An 18,848-nucleotide genomic window follows, 5' to 3' on the forward strand; every position below is an offset into this window, starting at 1 on the left:
TGGATCTAGATGTCGGAAGGAGGAACCCTCTTTTCCAGCAATCAGCAAGCGCGAATATTTTTTATCTGAAAGCAACTAGAGAAAAACATTCCCCAAAGCAAACCAAACCAAGGCTACCCCCCTCCAACCCCCCTCCCACCCCATCATCTGTAGATCAAGGCGCCAGGTCCCATTTGGGTACCACGCGGCAGGGGATTCCCTTTCATCCTTCTCTCCACAGCCCTGCCCGAGGGATGTGAGCCGGGTGCGGGTCCCGGGGTGCCAGCGAGGAGCCGCCCGCCCCCACGCCCGCCCCGAGAGAGGAGGCGGCTCCGGCCTGGGAGCCGCCCCCTCTCGCCGCCGGAGAACAAACGGGATATTCAGCAGTGGCCTGTGGCTGCCAGAGCAACTCCTCAGGGGAAATTAAGCGGCGAAGCAGACTGCACCGTAATCGCCTCTAGAAAAGCGCCCCGGTTCCGCCTGCCGAGCACGCCCGGCTACCTGGGCTGCCCCGCGGCGGCGCGTGCGAGAGAGCGGGAGAGGGCTCGCCGCGGTGCGGGGCGCGCCGGGGCGGGAGTCCGGGCCGTGCGGAGCGCGCGGTGCTCCGGGGTGCGCGCCGGCGTGGGGCGAGCCCCGAGCGTCTCCACCGGCCATGAGGGGCGCGGGCGCCTGGGCCCCGCTCTGCCTGCTGCTGGCCGCCGCCTTCCAGCCCTCGCGGCCGCAGCCCCAGGAGAGGTAACGCGACCCCCGCCCGCGCTCCCTCCCTTCCTCCCTCTCTTTCCCTCGCCCACGGCTTGGCTTTACCCACTCCGCTTCGGGGCGCCGGGGAACCCACGCGCCACCAGGACCCCGGGATGGCGCCCGTCCTCGGGGATCCTTCCGGCGCCCCCCAGCTCCGCCCGCCCCACGGCCCCGCAGCTGGCCACCCACCACCTCTCCTCTCCCCGAAGGTTCAGGCGGGCGCTGGGAAGCACTGGGACCTAAATGTGTGGACTTTGCTTTACTCCTGTTTTTTTCCCCGGAGAGGCTTTGCCGAGAGACAGAAACCTGGGGGAAAACGCGAGCTGCCCGGCGCCCAGGGAGCGGCTCTTGGCAGGTTTAACTCTTCAACCTCTGAGCTGCCAGATGGCTCCAGGACCTGGGCCGGGAGACCCGCCCTATGGCCAACTTTGCCTTCTCCTTTTCAATGGGAGGTTCTGCCAATGGCCAACGATTTTCAAACAAAGAGAGAATTAGGCATCTCTCCAAATCCAGGAAATTAAAACTTTTTCATATTAACCAATTACTTGTCTAGCTTTAAAACCATGCACTTCACGGAGCCTAGCTCTCACCCTCTCTCCCTCTCTCTTTTTCTCTCTCTCTCCCTCTCTCACTCCCCGCAGTTAAATTTTCCATTTACCATTTTCCTGTAAGATCTTACCACTTAACGTGGAGGACTTGATTGCATATGGATGGATGGATGGATGGATGGATAGATAGATCTTATTATGGTGGAGACAGATGGCAGCTGGACTGAATGTTTTAGCAGGCTAGAATTTATTCTAAGAGCTAACAAGTATTTCAAATCCCGTGTATGATGCAGGCAGTTAATTGTCAGTATTCACTTTATCCATATTAATAGACTGCACCTTTCTGAAATTGACATTAAATTGTTAGACAGTGTTTCAAATTTCTTTTCCTCTTTTATTTCCCCAGACCTGTTTTCACATGTGGCGGCATTCTTACTGGAGAGTCTGGCTTTATTGGCAGCGAAGGTTTTCCTGGAGTGTACCCTCCAAATAGCAAATGTACCTGGAAAATCACAGTAAGCATTTTTTAAAAGGGTATTCTCCAAAAGTGAATACTGGAAACAGTGGAAGAGCTGCTGCTTTTTTCCTCTGCTGTCAGAATTTGGGTTGGGGGCAAATGTCTGTAAGAGTGAAATGTTGGATTTACCTCTACTATTTGGGAGATTTTTAATAGAACTAGTGGTGCCCTGCATTAACAGTTAGAAAGTGCTCGAGATAATGCTTGGAGAGAGAAATTCTTAAAGCAGATGTGTGTCTGAAAACCCAGTCTGACTCAGCTGAGTTTCATGGATTCAAAATTAAGGCTATCTTCAGGCAAAGGCCCATCATAAAGACTTCTAGAAGCGATTTGTTTCCTGTGCCTTTCATAAATGTCTCCCAGTGGCGGATAGAAGATCAAAGGTAGTACTCACCTCTGACTACTTTATAACCATTAGGGGGAAAAAAAGGGGAAAGAAAAAGAAAAAAACAATCCCACTTCATGTCTCTGACTTAAAACCACCACTAAAGGCAATCTAAGAATAGAGAATAACAATAACTTAGGGGAGAAAAAGCCTAAAAACAAAAACTAACAAAATGCCCAGGTTGGTTAGTAATGGCATAGATTATGCTGAGTCAAGATAAGAAATCAGATTTAGAGACAGCCAGCCTTAAAAAAATAAGTCCGGATTTAGTCAGCTAGAGTGAGTCATCTTTCCAAGTGAGCATAGTAGTGACTATTATCTTCTTCATTTTTTTTCAATTTTGGGAAGTTGTTTGGTAATTGAACACATTAGTTCACTGCTTCATTCAGTCAGATTGTACCACCCATGAATGAATGATTTTTAAAAGTAGGTACCTCTGGGCTTCCCTGGTGGTGCAGTGGTTGGGGGTCTGCCTGCTGATGCAGGGGACACGGGTTCGTGCCCCGGTCCGGGAGGATCCCACGTGCCGCGGAGTGGCTGGGCCCATGAGCCATGGCCGCTGAGCCTGCGCGTCCGGAGCCTGTGCTCCTCAACAGGAGAGGCTGCAACAGTGAGAGGCCCACATATCGCAAAAAAAAAAAAAAGTAGGTACCTCTTATTGAGGACTCACTGGGTGCCAGGCACTGTGCCAAGTAGGTAACAAGCATAATCTCACTGAATCTTTGAAATCACTGTGAGGAAGTATTATTATCCCCATTTTATAGATGAGGAAGCTGAGGCCTAGAACAATGATATAAACTGACTTGATCAAGCATTGGGTGAGTCCAACTTTCTATGAAGTAAAGCCTATTTTGCAGTGAGGCTTTCCCACCAAGAAGGTCATTTGACAGGCAGATATGAGGGGGTCTCCTTCCTTAAATAAAAGTCAGCTCCTATATGCATTGATGCTCTCCTGTAAAATATCGGCTATCTAATGAAATGGTACAGATTTCATTATGTTATTGCAACACGGGGCCAGGAGAGAATGGTCATGAAAGATAGCTCTGCAATATTGATAGTAGCATAAATGTGAAATAAGGCTCCGAAACAAACATATAACTTGGTTTTTATGTTATAGTTGTGTTTCAGTTATGATTAAATGGCTGTAAGTTTAAAATGACCCAAGGAAATTAGTGACTGAGAGACACCATGGGCCTAGCAAGTAGACTCCATGGTTAGCCCAGTGTTTTGGGTCTTCGGGGCATTGTTAGTGTTGGAGGTGGGGAAGGGTGTCCAGTGAAAGTTGTCCTTGGTAAAGGAGGGGTGTGCCCTCGCAGAGGCCTGACTACCTTATTTTGTTTTATTTTATTTTATTTTATTTTATTATTATTATTTTTTTGCGGTACGCAGGCCTCTCACTGTTGTGGCCTCTCCCGTTGCGGAGCACAGGCTCCGGACGCTCAGGCTCAGCGGCCATGGCTCACGGGCCCAGCCGCTCCACGGCATGTGGGATCTTCCCGTACCGGGGCACGAACCCATGTCCCCTGCATCGGCAGGCGGACTCTCAATCACTGCGCCACCAGGGAAGCCCCTGACTACCTTATTTTTATGTGTGGGAAAGAGGAAGTATAATGGATGCTCCTTATGGATACAATGTAAAGGTGAGGCATGCTGGCTCTCATTCCATCACTCATAAGCCGTGTGATGGATTTATCTTTAAACCTCAGGACTGTTGTGAAGATAACATGAGATGGTATGTATAAAGCTCTTTAGCTGAGTGTCTGCGATATAAGAAGTGCTCACTAAACGTTAGCTACCACCGTTACCGTTGTTGCTAGTATTGACTCATCCTTTCTTCTGACTGGTAGGCAATATGGCAGATCACTGCCACCCCCTTAGTATATTGGCTAAGCTGGGCTTGGCATCAGCCTTAAAGCAGCTCAGACTTTGATGGAACAATAGACTTTGTTATGTGTATCTAGGAAGCACTTATTTCTGTGCTTGGGTTCTCCTGTAATCTTACTGGAGAGATTCCGTGTGCGTTAGGACTAGGTTGACTCCCAGTAACAGAGATCCAAAGTAACAATCGCTCAACCAGAAGCTTGGTTCTCTCCCGTGTAAAGGAATCTGGAGGTAGGCAATCCAAGATTGGTGTGGCAGCCTCAAATCATTAGGCACTCAGTATCCACTTAGATGTGTGCTCAAGTTCCAAGCCATCAGGTTCATGGTTTAGCCAACAAAAAGGAAGAGAGGAAGGGCACAGATCCTCCCTTTAAGGACATTCTGCAGACTTACCTGCACCTTGCTGTTTACATTGCACTGGCTAGTTATTAGTTACATGGCCTCTTCTAGCTGCAGGGAAGCCCTGAAATGAAGTCTTCATGTCAGGAATCCATGTGCTCTGCTAAAACTCAAGAGTCTTCTTTTGAATAAAAGTCTTCTATCAACTGTGGAAAGAAGGGAAAACAAGCAAACAACAAGCAGTCTCTGTGACATATTTATTTGTGGTTTGCCCAGGCTGCCTGAACTAATGCTCAAAAGTTGAGTAGCAAATGCCAGCCTTTTTTGAAAAATATATATTTTTAGAAAGCATAGGTAATGCACAAGAAAGGACTGCACAATTTGCTTTTCTAGTGAAAAGCTTTATAGTTTTCACTCTTAGCCATTTGATTCTGTTTCAAGGGGCTGCCTCTTTTATGTTTGCATATGAGTAGCACCAAGAACTTCCAGAGGAGCCCAGCACATTCTCCTGGTTATAATTACAGCCTCAGCAGAATGTTCCCAAAGGCCTTGGATGCTCTCAAGATCTCAGTTTCAAAATATCTTCATTTCTTTGTATTTCACAACGAAAAGCACTGAATCGTTGGGGAAAATATTCCCAGTTCTTCTTCATGGTCCTCTGGTGTGTCAGAGCAGAAGAAGGGAGCTCCCTAGCTTCTGTATATCCTTGGGTTGACAAAAGAAGGAGGACTGTGGTAGCACTAAAGCTTGTAGAAGCCGGTAGCCCTAAGGTCTGTCATTCATTCAGCAAATGTGTGTTAGATCTTGGGTACTACTGGAGTTTTGGTGAACAAGGCAGCCAAGCTCCTTGCCCTCATGCAGCTAGCATCCTAGTTTGGAGAGACAGGCAGTTAATGTTTAAACAAACAAGTAAACAAGAAAATATTACATAGTGATAACTGAATTATAAAAATAAAATAGATACTACTTCATATCCATCAGGATGGCTATTATTAAAAAAAACAGAAAATAATAAGTGTTGGCAAAGATGTGAAGACACTGGAACCCTTGTGCATTGCTGGTAGGAATGTAAAATGGTGCAGCTGCTGTGGAAAATAATAGGGTACTTTCTCAAGGAATTAAACTTAGAATTACCATATTACCCAGAAATTCCACTTCGGGGTATATACCCAAAAGAAGTTAAAGCTGGGATTTGAACAGATATTTATACGTCCATATTCATGGCAGCGTTATTCACAATAGCCAAAAGGTGGAAGCAACTCAAGTATCTATCCATAGATGAATGGACAAACACACTATGGTATACAAAGGAACATTACTCAGCTTTAAAAAGTAAGGAAATTCTGACACACGCCACAACATGAGTGGACCTTGAAGACATTATGCTAAGTGAAATAAGCCAGTCACAAAAGAACAAATATTGTGTGATTCTGCTTACATGAGGCACCTACAGTAATCAAAATCATAGAGATAGGAAGTAGAATGGTAGTTTCCACAGGCTGGGTGGGGGTAGAGGAATGAGAGTCAGTATTTAATGGATACAGAGTTTCAGTTGGGAAAGATGAGAAAGTTCTGGAGATGGATGATGGTGATTGTTGCACAACTTAACGCCACGGACCCATGCACTTCAAAATGGTGAAAATGGTACATTTTATGTTATGTATATTTTACCACAATAAAAAAATTTTTAAATAAAATAAAACAGAGCAGTGGAATATTAGATAATAACTGTATTCCAATTCCAAAAGGGCAAATCTGTAGAGACAGAGAGTAGATTAGTGGTTGCCTGGAGCAGGGGATAGGTATGGAGATGAACAGTTAATGGTCATGAGGGATCTCAAAGGTGGAAATGACCTATGGTGATGGTTGTACAACTTGGTATAGTTACTAAAAATTATTTAATTGTGCTGTTAAAATGGGTGAGTTTTATAATATGTTAAATATACCTCAAGAAATATGTAGAAAAAACCCAACAAACATAACATAGTGGTGGGATAGAAGTAGCTATGGATGAGGTGGTTGGGAATGGACACTCTGAGGAGGTGACATTTGAGCTGAGGCCTGAGTGGTAAGGATCCAGCCATGTGAAAGTCTGGGGAAGAGCATTTTAGGCAGAGGGACCAGCGGGTGCAAAGGCCCTGAGGTACAGACAAGCTTGATTTGTCTGAAGAACAGCCAGGAGGTCACTGTGGCTGGAACAGAATGAATAAGGGGGACGATGGGAGAAGTAAAAAGGGTGAGCAGGGCCCTGTAGGCCATGGTGAAGAGCTTGAATTTTATTTTGAGTAGGAAGCCACTGGAGAATCTTAAGCAAAGGACTGAGATGTTCTGATTTTAAAAGATCATTCTGGCTGCTGTGTGGAAGATGAATGGTAGGGTGTTGAGAGTGGAAACAAGGAGACCAATTAGGAAGCTGTGTGGCCTCCAGGAGAGAGAAGATGGTAGAATGGACAAGAGGGATAACCAAGGAGATGAAGAAATGTGGACTCTTCTGCCTAAAACAGTTGTCTTAGCAGTTCTGAATGCAGCTAGGGTGGAGTGGCACCAGCCAAGAGGCCCAACGCACCAGGCTCTGGACCCTTGCTTGACATCTGATCCAGACAGGGCTGTGCTCTGGTGTGGCCTCATCCAAGGCAGTCCATTTAAGGCTTTCTGGAAACCAGTGGATCCAGTCCATTTTCCAGCTCCTGCAGTCAGTAAACCAAGAATAGAATTCCCACTGGCTATTCAACATCATAGGGACGGAAGAGTCTCAGAGTAGCCCCCAAACTCAAGTTCCCGTAGCTAGAAAGATCCTGCTTCTCACCACTCATCTGCTTTGCAGTCCATTCTTCCAGACTGGAGATGTGTCCCAGCAAAGTGGCTTTCACCACCAAATCCTCTTCATCAAACTCTACCTTATCAGTGGGGGTGTGGAGGTGGGAAAAGCCTAATGTTAACATCTGTATACTTTGAGAAAGGTGAAGGCTAGTGGTCACAAGCAAACTTTCTAGCCATTTGTATTGGACTTTCTGAGATGGAAGTACAGCTTGCAGAATGGAAATTTAGATTTGCCCTTAAATTATAGGACTTTAAAATTTTCCTTGCTATTTCTTGGACAGCTGCACTGTCTAAATATACTATCAACATTGGCTATTTAAATTTAAACTAATTAAAATTAAGTTAAAAATTAAAAATCCAGTTCCTCAGTCACCCTGGCCATATTTCAGATGCTCAATGGCCACATGTAGGTGGCAGCCACCATATTGGACAGTATATAATATGAATATTTCCATCATCACAAAAAGTTCCTTTGGACAGTGCTGTTCTAAAAAAATTTCGAGGTTAATTTTACTCATGTGAAGATATGTTGAGGACGCACGTGCTCCGTGCTGCTTAGTTGTACTTCTGCTTTGCAAACGAGGAAGCTGATGCTTGTTCTGTGTAGTGCTGAAGCTGTGACTGGAACTGAAGCCTCGTGACTCAACTATATCTTTCTGGCCACCAACTCTTGGTGACCTCAACTAGTCTTAGGTTTTACTAATTAATTTTGCTGAGTGTGTTCTAAAAAACGTACGGCTAGAGTTCAAATCAGAGAATTTGAGGGTTAAGAAATTGTTAAGTATTTTGTTACTAATGATGGAGTTGAGGGTTTCTTAGTTTCTCATAAGAGTTGAGGTTCAGGACTGTAACCTAAGGGGCATCTGCATAAAATACCAAGTCTGCATACATGGGGGGTGGGTAGGACTTAAGTATGATTTGACAGCTAAGGGAAGTATAATTTTTGGAAAATGGTGGCTGGTCTTCTAAGCAGGCTTGGAAGGACAACATGACTGGGTTGAGGCAAAAGTCACCCAAAGTGACTGAAGGATGAGAACTAGTAAGTGTGCCTGTACCAAGCCCGGCAACAAGAAATGAAACTCCAAGGAGTGACATACCACCACCTGGACCGCTCTATCACAGTGGTCCCCCTGCTGGGTACATGTGCCCAAAGGGGCAAGACTGTGCAGAAGACAGTAAGAGACCTCTGAGATCCCTAAAACAAGTCAGGGAGAGTGGACCAGTGTCAAATAGAGCGCAGCCGGTGGGATGTGGCTCACTGCTACCCTGGCAAGGCACATTTTACCAAGAGCCCACCAAGCACGGCTGTAGGTGCTGGAGACACACAGATGAATACCTGGGAGATGTGAGCATGGGAGGCTGCCTGGGATGACACATTCCCCAGGCTCTGGGTGGGAAGGGAAATAAAACCCAACAGGCACCTTTCCTTCTTGGGTCCACCGGCACAAAGATCACCATTCTATTAACGGTTTCCTTATAAATTCAGTGCAAACTTGGCAAGTCACCCAATCCTTCGGTTCCTTGATCTTTTCATCGATAACTTGTTCATTTTATAATCCCAGTAGAATTAGAGATTCATATTGATAATTTGACACAATTTAAAAAAAAAAAAGAAAAGAGGCTTTAGTAGCAAAATAATACCTTGTGAAAGCAACTCTATTCAGAGTTTGACTTGGGCTGCATATGGTATGGCCAGCTAAGTGGAACCAGCTGAAACTTGGTTTATAGCAACTATGCAAATTAGAGGAAACTTGAAGCCTAGAACATTCTGGGAACTCTCCTCGAATAGGTATGTAGGAATTGTTATGAAGTTAACACTAAATATTGCATCTGAATTGCTGTTCTTATCTAACAGAAACAGCAGTTGGTATGCAGATGTCAGTGAAAATGATTTTGTTCTTAGATTTAAAGGTGGGCATAATTTACAAAACAGTTTTTAAAAATGAGATTATTCATGTATGTGGTCTTATTGTTATAAAACTTTATCAAAATTACAAGGTATTTGTTTATGATTTATATCTCTTTTTTATTTCCCAAAAAAGTTTGAAGGTACTGAAATTAGAGAGCAGATTATTGAAGGTTTCAGTTATTATTCTGAGCAGAAATCTGGCCTGGGAAAAAACCAGCAAACATTTGAGCAGTTTAAAATTTGGTGTTTCCTTTAACTCTGAAGTAAATAATGTGGGCCGATCAGAAAGTTACAGACTTATGCCAGAAATGGAAGGAGAATTATAGCAATGAATAGAGTCGGTCCTATTTAAGCCGAAAGTATATGGCAAATTTTTCCTTATTTAGCTAATTCATGCAGAGGAAAAAGGCATAAATTGTCATATGTAGAAGATCTTCAGATTCCCCAGGTAATACACGTACTGTCATTTTGATAACTACCTTTTTTTTTTCTACGTAACTGGAATTAAATATACTGGTTAGGGCTTCCCTGGTGGCGCAGTGGTTGAGAGTCCACCTGCCGATGCAGGGGACGCAGGTTCCTGCCCCAGTCCAGGAAGATCCCACATGCCGCGGAGCGGCTGGGCCCGTGAGCCATGGCTGCTGAGCCTGCGCGTCCGGAGCCTGTGCTCCGCAATGGGAGAGGCCACAACAGTGAGAGGCCCACGTACCGAAAAAAAAAAATATATATATATATATATATATATACATATATATATATATATATATATATATATACTGGTTATTATACAGGTCGCAGATCTAAAATAATAACATATGGTTACTTCATCTGCATCCAATTCCGTGATGTCAGTGGATACATGTTAGTATGTCCTTTCACAAATGGCAAAAGTGAGGTCTAAAGAACTTGTATCTTGCCTAATATCCCTGCAAATGGTTTGAAAAGACTAGCACATTTTCTGACTCGCTGACACAAATGCACTATTATGCACTTATTTAACAAATAGCTCAATGCTTATTGAGCATCCGCTATGTACTGAGCATTGGGCTGGGCCCCAGGGGTAAAAAGTCAAGGTGTAGTTTCTATGCTTACGGAGTTTATAATCTGGTAGGGAGTAGTTAGATAAGAAAATCAGTAGCAATTATGTTGTGTAAATAATTATGCTACTCACTGTAAGTAGTTTTAAGTATCGATAATGTGGAATAAGGCTTATTGACATTTTAAAAATTATTGCAGTTCTTAGATTATTTAAATGAAACCAATTATTACCTCATGCAAAGAGTAAAAGATGTTATGACCCACTTTACATCTGTGCTGCTCTAAGACTTGAGAAATTGTTATATGTCCTTTGTTTGACAGCACAGGGCTGTTTTACAACACATGCCTTGATATTTCCAGATACACCTAATAAATAATTGTGTAAAGGCATTCCTTACCATGGGGTGATTTTGTTACTTATGTGTGTTAAAGTCATCATACTGAATCCATCCTCCAAAAGCCTGATTAAGTTTAAATGGCATTCACATTTACTTTAGAGAAATGATAGATTGAAAATGTGATTGGGATTTACAACTTCCTACTAACCTTCATATGGCTTCATGAAAAGCAAGTCAGCAGTGGTGGGGCATGGAATTGCATGAAAATTGAAACATATACTGATGTTCTATTTAGATTGGTGCTAGGTATATAATTTGAGAAAACAAATAGTGAATTTAGACAGGAACTCAACATTTAAGTCGCTTAATCATACCTAAGGGTATGGCAAGGGCTTCTAAAATTACTGTAACTGTTATTTGCCTGGCATAACCACAGCAGGACAGATAGCGGAATGGAATTTTGGCCTTAAACACATATTTCCTGGCTTTAAAATACATGTAGGATTTAGAATTATATAGAGATTTAAATTCCAGTCAACTATGGGGTTTGTTTTAATGTACCTATACATTTGTTGGACTAGGCTTCGTTACTTCAGCTGCCTGAATAGTAATTTAACCCAGCGCTTGACTTATTATTTGTATCTAATATCTTAGTAAAGATGAGTGCAATTAACAGAGAATGTCTGCATACCCGAACTTGAGCACTATATGAATGCGAAAAGAGCACTATAGCTACATGTTTTCTGATTTTAATTAGGAGAGAATAATTCAGAAACTTTGTGATTCTTATGACACTTAAACTGTCCCAGTTAGGTTTCAATTGATAAAATACTGGAAGCATTAAAGCATTTTCCATGCTGCCTTCAGTCCTTCTGAGAAGCAGGGGGAATATAAATCCTAAATAAATAAGCAAGTAGGTGACATTTTCCCACTGGGGCCTCAGCCCAATTTTTCTAAATTTGTTTAGTTTCATGCTTGCTTTTAAGGGCTTCTGTTGCCTGTTTTGTTTTGTTTTTCTTTGCTGTCTCACATGGAAATCAAATATGTTTTTATTGATTGAAAACATGATGTTTTATTAATGTGCTTATTTGTACCGCTTGTATTTTTAGGGCTGGTTGAAGGCAGATGCCTTAGAAAGGGCTTAATGAGTAGAGAAGAAAATGAGAGACCATGAAAATGAAGTCCTCTTTGGGTATTTCTTTTTTCTGAAAGAGATTCTCTTTAATAATATATTAATGACAAAAAGTCATTTTTCCTGAAACATCACTATAGTAATAGAGCACAAAGATAACACATTTAAAACCCCTCTATTAAAGAGCTGTATAATGAGAACGCATTTAACAGAGGTAAAACACCCAGAAATGGTTTTAAAGGGTGTATTATTAAAAAGACTGATGGAATTCGTTTCACACTCCTATCCAGAGTTCAATTTATGATATGAAATTACAGGCAAATTTGAATTGTTCCATAAAATTTGCAGATTCCTTGCAATCTATCAGGTATTGACAGAAAAAAAAAAGAAAAAGAGAGTGGTTTCATTGCTTGGTTGCTCTATGCTGGAGACCAGAGAAGCATTTACAGGGCTCCTAATTCTAAGGCTTTCTCTCTGTTTTTTTTTTTTTTTTCACGTTGTCCTGCTTTTAGAGTTTGGAAAGTGTTCCCGTGCTTAGCTGCTGCACAGTTAAGTTTTATCTGTATGGATCATTATTCCTTGATCCTATGAAAAACGTAATCACCCCTGCGCATTATAATTTAGCAGCTTTATTGACAGTGGCAATGGCGCTTTGGGGGTACTCTTGAATTTCTTACTCTAGGGACTTGGGAGAATAGAAGTGTTTTCTTCAGATATATTATAAGAGTCAAGGTGGCAAGTCTCTGTAAAACCAATATAAATATCTAAAAATAAATGGAACAACCACAGAGACGTGGGGAGTTGCAATTAAAGCTGCACAAGCCCTGCCACTAAATATCACCTCTCTTTCACCACCTCAGCCCCAAGACACTCCTGGACATGACATATAATAAAATAGTGTTTCCCAAAGTGCAGAGGGAGGGAGAGACCTTTTAGTCACAGATGGGCTGTTCTGTGGACCAAGCTGATAAGAAGCCCAGGGAAGCCAGTGGAGAGTTGATTTCTGCTTACTGCTCCTAGAAGTGAATAGATAGTGTTACAGACTAGGGTTCTTGACCTTCCTTAATCGATAGAACTTGAGGAGGCCAGACAAGAAATTCAGGCCGTGCTTTATTGGGGCCCCTGCTGCAGCGGGGTGGGGGAGTGAAAACAAGTAACAGTTTCCCTTGCTCATTTCTGGGGAAGGACAGCAAGCTGGTTCCTTATATGGGGTGAGGATAAGGGTGTGTCCAGGGGTCGGGCTGGAGGTGTGGCTTAGGTGGCTTGCCCACACTTTTGGTGGAGTTGAATGCAGGTGACGTGCACACTACCCCTGTTTTTGCTCTGGGCTCTTCAGAAGTAGCAGTTGGGTCCTTTTTTTTGCGGGGGGGCTCTTCAGAAGTGGCAGTTGGGTTTTTGATCTCTTTGTATCTTGTTGTCCATAATTTGCCCCACCTGGGCATGCATGCAGTTATTTTTAGTCCCTTATAGTTTCTTTATATTTTTTTTGCTTGAGGAGACATTTTTCCAGGTGCAAGCACGGCAGCAGAGGGTCCCCGGTCCCAGCCTGTCTCTGTAAGGGTCTGATAGAGGTCTGATATAGACTTTCTAAAAGCCCTGGGCTATGATTGACCTTCTGGGAAGAAATCATAATTCATTACAACTATTTTTGAAGTACCTTCCAGAGATCAGATGCTGGGTTGGGCAGGGAGACTGTAATGTTTGGAAAACCATGTCCCAGAACAGGGCTTGGGGTGGCAAGGAGACTTCCACTAGTCTGGGAGATGTCCCGGAAACGAATCACAGTAGCACAGGGTAACAAGGTTCACAGTGGAGGGCTGTAAGTATGGCATCACTCAGTGACTAGTAGAAAGGGCATTGGCGAGTCATACTGAAATATTTTTCAGCTATTTACTAGGAATGTGATGCAGTTTCCAGAACTTTCCAAAGTTGGTTATCATGGCCAGACCTGCGTCGTAAAGGTAGCGTGAGGATTGAAGGAGGTGGTAGATGAGTGGCCCTTGGCACGGCGCTTGATGCAAGAAAGTAGTCAATAAATGGGTTTTTTTTTTTCAACCTCTCTTCCAGGACTGTAACAAGCCATAAAAGGGTGGTGTTTGTGTAGAACTTGTCTGCAAGCCAACGCATTTCAAGCTGCATGGTAATCCCTTTGGGGCATGGCTAGCTCCCATGGGTATTGGAAATACCCATTCCTACTCACTGTGTCCTTTCTTCACTTAAAATATGGTCTTTCATAAGACTTTGTCCACAGAAGTGCTTCCAAACCATCCCTGATTCTCCTCAACCTAACCACCTCTCACCCAGCACCAACTGAGAATGCCCCTTAACTTTTAAAACTAGGGTGTTTAGAGGCAGAGAAAGGATTGTCAGTTAAGAATTGCAAATAATTTTCTGTCTTTAGAGAGGCGGATTTTAATTCTCTTTTGGAGGCTCAAATCATCAGAATAGTCCCCACTAGTTATACAAATTAAGTAATGAATTTATTCATTTATTCCTAATAGAGGTACCCCATGATATATTATTGACAGTTAAGAGTGCAGTTTCGGGAGCCAGACTGCCTGGGTTCAAATACCAGCTCTCCTATTATGGTGGTGAATCCCCAAAGATGACCCCTAAATAACCTCACCTCGTGGTATTCACACCTTTTTCTAGTACCCCCAAACATTGAAACTTGGCTGGCCCTATGAAAAAATAGAATGAGACAGAAGTGTTACTACATGACTTCTGGGGTTGGGGCATAAGAAATCTTAAAGCTTTTGCCTTAGTCTCTTAAAACGTGAACTCTGGGGGAATCTAGCTGCCATAAAAGGACTGCCATGCTATGAGGTAGCCCAAGCTCGCCTTGTAGCGAGGCTTCAGGGAGAGAGAGAGAAAGATGCTCAGACAGCCCCCAGCTGTTCCAGTATTCCCAGCTGGGGTGCCAGACATATGAGAAAGTCATCTTGGAGGACCAGCCCCAGTTAAGCCTTCAGACAGCTTAAGCCCTAGCTGAGAACTGGTAGTAACTGCCTGAGATAATTCAAGCAAGAATCACCCAGCTGCGACTAGTGAAGTCACAAAACCATAACAAATAAGAGTACATTGTTGTTTTAAGCCACCAAATTTTGGGGTTGTTTGTTATGCAGCAGTAGATTACCAAAACAGTTACTTACTGTTGACCATTCTAAATTCATTAGTATGTAACTCAAGGTCAAGTATGACCTTGACCTTGAGTTACATACTAGCTGTATGACCTTGAGATGAGTTTCCTCATCTATAAAATATGGCTAATAATACTCTCTACCTCATAGGATCATTTTGGGCATTAAATGAGTTATTGCATGTAAAGTATTAAAAACTGTGCTTAGCACATGGTAAGTACTCGAAGGAAAAGTATCATTCATCCATGAAATATTCATTGAATGCTTAATATGCGTCAGGCCTTGTTTTATATTCTGGAGATATAATAGTGAAGGTTCTGGTACTGATGGTGTTTACTCTCTAGGGGGGAAGAGAGACAATAAAATAGATCACAAATAGTAGGGTAGGAATAAGTACCATGAAGACAATAAAACAAGGTGATGTAATAGAGACTGAGGCTGACGATGTGACATTTGAACTGAAACCTGGATGATGTAAAGTATCTCCCCACTGATGGTTCCTGAAGAAATTGTCATCACTGCTCTGAATGCAGATGACTAGGTATGTGGCATTAAGCAACTTCTGATGTTTCTTGTCCATTATGAGTACAAAGTGTCTTCTGGATGATTATGAGTGGAAAGGCCTTGCTCATGAATTAAGGTTAACTCCTGTGGAGAGGGTAGTGGATTTGGTTTGCTTCTTTGCTTCTTTATATTTGCTTTGTTTGGCTTTTACTTTTGAAAGGTGCTTCGGGATGTGCACAGGGGAGGAGCTGAAGGGTCAGTTTTTGTGCGTAATGTTGTCTTGGGTCCCAGGTGACACGGAGTGATGCAGAGTTGGGAGGAAGGTGTTGTCCTCATCCTGGCTCACAAGTCTCTGCAACTTGGGAGGGTGCAGAATCTTAGGAGCATCAGAAAATAACACCCTTGAAACAGAGAGATGCTTCCTCTTCACCGGCCCGTTCAGGGGACTTGGTGGGCACATCCATCACCAGGAACATTCTATTTATCCATTCATCTGGGAATGAACACTTGGGTTATTTCCACTTTTGGGCAATTTTGAATAACGCTGCTGTGAACACTGGCGTTCAAGTGTCTGTTTGAGTCCCTGCTTTCAGTCCCTTTGGGCATACACCTAGGAGTGGAATTGCTGGATCAGATCATGTGGTAATTCTCTGCTTTATGAGGAGCCACCAAATTGCTTTCCAGCAGTAAGAGAGGAAAGACATGTGAACGCTATCACTAGGGAGCCAGACAGCTTTGTGGACCTGTGTAGGCATCCCTTGGAGATACTCCAAAGCAACTGAGATTTTAGGGGGGATTCTGGCACAGTCATCAAGCTAATAGGAACTTGCCCCATTGTTCTTTAGGGATTACTAGGCATTTATTGTGTGGGGGATACATATATGTGGTAGAAAAAAAATTTTTTTTAGGGCAAGGCAATTATCAGGAGCCATGCATCTACCCTAGGAATTACCCAATATACTTGTTTTAATTATTATATTATAATTGTGATTTATAATTTTAATGAACTTGCTTTATTATTCTCCATAAGTCTTATATATATTTATCCCTATAAATCTGAGCAATGCATATATTGTTTTATTACTCTCTATGAATCTTAACTATTTATATATCTGAAAATAATGAAACTATATTTCTTAGTAGAGAAATAAATCATAGAGTTATTAAGTCAGAAAGGAATGACCAGAAAGCATTCCTGACTGTCTATCCCCCAGTGCAGACTGGAATCTACTTCCTCTGTGTTCCCATAGCATCCGGGGGGTATCTTTATTGCAACACTGATCACTGATCATCTCTTTACTAATCTGTCTCCTCTACTAAACCGAAAAGCTCTTGAGGACAAAACCCTTATTTTAGTTTTCTGTTCTCCTGGTAGCTAACATAGTGCTTGACACAGGCAAGAGTAGCTGATGAAAGAATGAATGTATAAATGAATGAATGTGCGAATGAATGAGTGAATGAATGAATAGATCAATGACTACACCTCCTTTTAGGCAGAACAGCACAGAAGCTATAGACCTCTGCAGAAGAGTATCAATTTATTGCCAAAGATCTCTAGGGAAGGAGACTTATTCTGAAAATGACTTATTCTGAAAATGTTTGTAATCTGCAGAATGCTACCGTTAAAAGAGATGTTCCCTTCCTGCCTCCTCCTTGCTTTTAGTTGTGTGCCATATGTGTGCTGTTTGCACCTACCCCTGCGTTTGTGCATTATCAGTCACCCTATGGTTGTACTGGGTGACCACCAGTCAGTCAGCATAACATCAGTGACATGAACAGAACAACACACCCTGTGGATTTAATGTCGATTTCTGAATATTTACTTTCCAATATGGGTGAACGTTCTTAGATGCATCACTGTGTGAAGTTCTTCTCCTGTGCCTTCTGTTCCACAGCACAGTATCACTATAAATATGCATTATACTTCTCATATATACAAAAGTACAGTGCTGCAATACTAATGTGGACTTTGTAAGCTGTTAGTTTTATGTATAAAACCATTCGGGGTTGGAATTTGTAAATAGTTAAGTAGAGAAATAGATAAATAGTTAATATGAATTAAGAGTGTGTCTTTTCTCTTTTTTTTCGAATTTTATTTTATTAAAAAAATTTTTTATACAGCAGGTTCTTATTAGTTATCCATTTTATACATATTAGTGTATATATGTCAATCCCAAACTCCCAGTTCATCCCACCACCACCACCAAGAGTGTGTTCTGTTAGCTACTTCACTTTGGTAAAAACGTTATATTCTTTTAAAGCCAACACATCCTTATAAAAACGTACGTGATAGAAGGCTGAATGAAAGAGATTTGCATTATTCTAATGATTAGTGATGTTGAGCATCCTTTCACGTGTTTGTCGGCAATCTGTATCTCTTCTTTGGAGAAATGTCTATTTACATCTTCTGCCCATTTTTGGATTGGGTTCTTTGTTTTTTGATATTGAGCTACATGAGCTGCCTATATATTTTGGAGATTAATCCTGTCAGTTGCTTCATTTGCAAATATTTTCTCCCATTCTGAGGGTTGTCTTTTTGACTTGTTTCTAGTTTCCTTTGCTGTGAAGAAGCTTTTAAGTTTCATTAGATCCCACTTGTTTATTTTTGTTTCCATTTCCATTTCTCTGGGAGGTGGGTCAAAAAGGATCTTGCTGTGATTTATGTAACAGAGTGTTCTGCCTGTGTTTTCCTCTAAGAGTTTTATAGTGTCTGGCCTTACATTTAGGTCTTTAATCCATTTTGAGTTTATTTTTGTGTATGGTGTTAGGGAGTGTTCTAATTTCATTCTTTTACATGTACCTGTCCAGTTTCCCCAGCACCACTTACTGAAGAGACTGTCTTTTCTCCATTGTATATTCTTGCCTCCTTTATCAAAAGTAAGGTGACCATGTGTGTGTGGGTTTATCTATGGGCTTTCTATCCTGTTCCATTGATCTATATTTCTGTTTTTGTGCCAGTATCATACTGTCTTGATTACTGTAGCTTTGTAGTATAGTCTGAAGTTAGGGAGGCTGATTCCTCCAGCTCTGTTTTTCTTTCTCAATATTGCTTTGGCTATTCGGGTCTTTTGTGTTTCCACACAAATGTGAAATTTTTTGTTCTAGTTCTATGAAATATGCCGTTGGTACTTTGATAGGGATTGCATTGAATCTGTAGATTGCTTTGGATAGTATAGTCATTTTCACAATGTTGATTCTTCCAGTCCAAGAACATGGTATATCTCTGCATCTGTTTGTATCTTCTTTGATTTCTTTCATCAGTGTCTTATAGTTTTCTGCATACAGGTCTTTTATCACCTTAGGTAAGTTTATTCCTAGGTATTTTATTCTTTTTGTTGCAGTGGTAAATGGGAGTTCCCTTAATTTCTCTTTCAGATTTTTCATCATTAGTGTATAGGAATGCAAGAGATTTCTGTGCATTAATTTTGTATCCTGCAAACTTACCAAATTCATTGATTAGCTCTAGTAGTTTTCTGGTGGCATGTTTAGGATTCTCTCTATATAGTATCATGTCATCTGCAAACAGTGACAGTTTTACTTCTTCTTTTCCAATTTGTATTCCTTTTATTTATTTTTC

At 42.0% G+C, this 18,848-nt stretch overlaps 1 protein-coding gene across 1 annotated transcript in view; it reads left to right on the forward strand.

Annotated features, from left to right (window-relative positions):
• The first annotated feature begins 298 nt into the window (after positions 1-298).
• PCOLCE2 (procollagen C-endopeptidase enhancer 2) overlaps positions 299-18,848 on the forward strand; it is a 68,377-nt gene continuing 49,827 nt past the window's right edge. Inside the window, exons 1-2 of the mRNA XM_081235689.1 lie at positions 299-714; positions 1,675-1,783. Coding sequence (XP_081091815.1) covers positions 632-714; positions 1,675-1,783 — 192 coding nt within the window. The 5' untranslated portion in view covers positions 299-631. The remainder of the gene's footprint in view (positions 715-1,674; positions 1,784-18,848) is intronic.

The sequence above is a fragment of the Mesoplodon bidens genome, assembly GCF_964165515.1.
Source record: "Mesoplodon bidens genome assembly, chromosome: 5".
In the NCBI taxonomy this organism is placed as follows: domain Eukaryota; kingdom Metazoa; phylum Chordata; class Mammalia; order Artiodactyla; family Ziphiidae; genus Mesoplodon; species Mesoplodon bidens.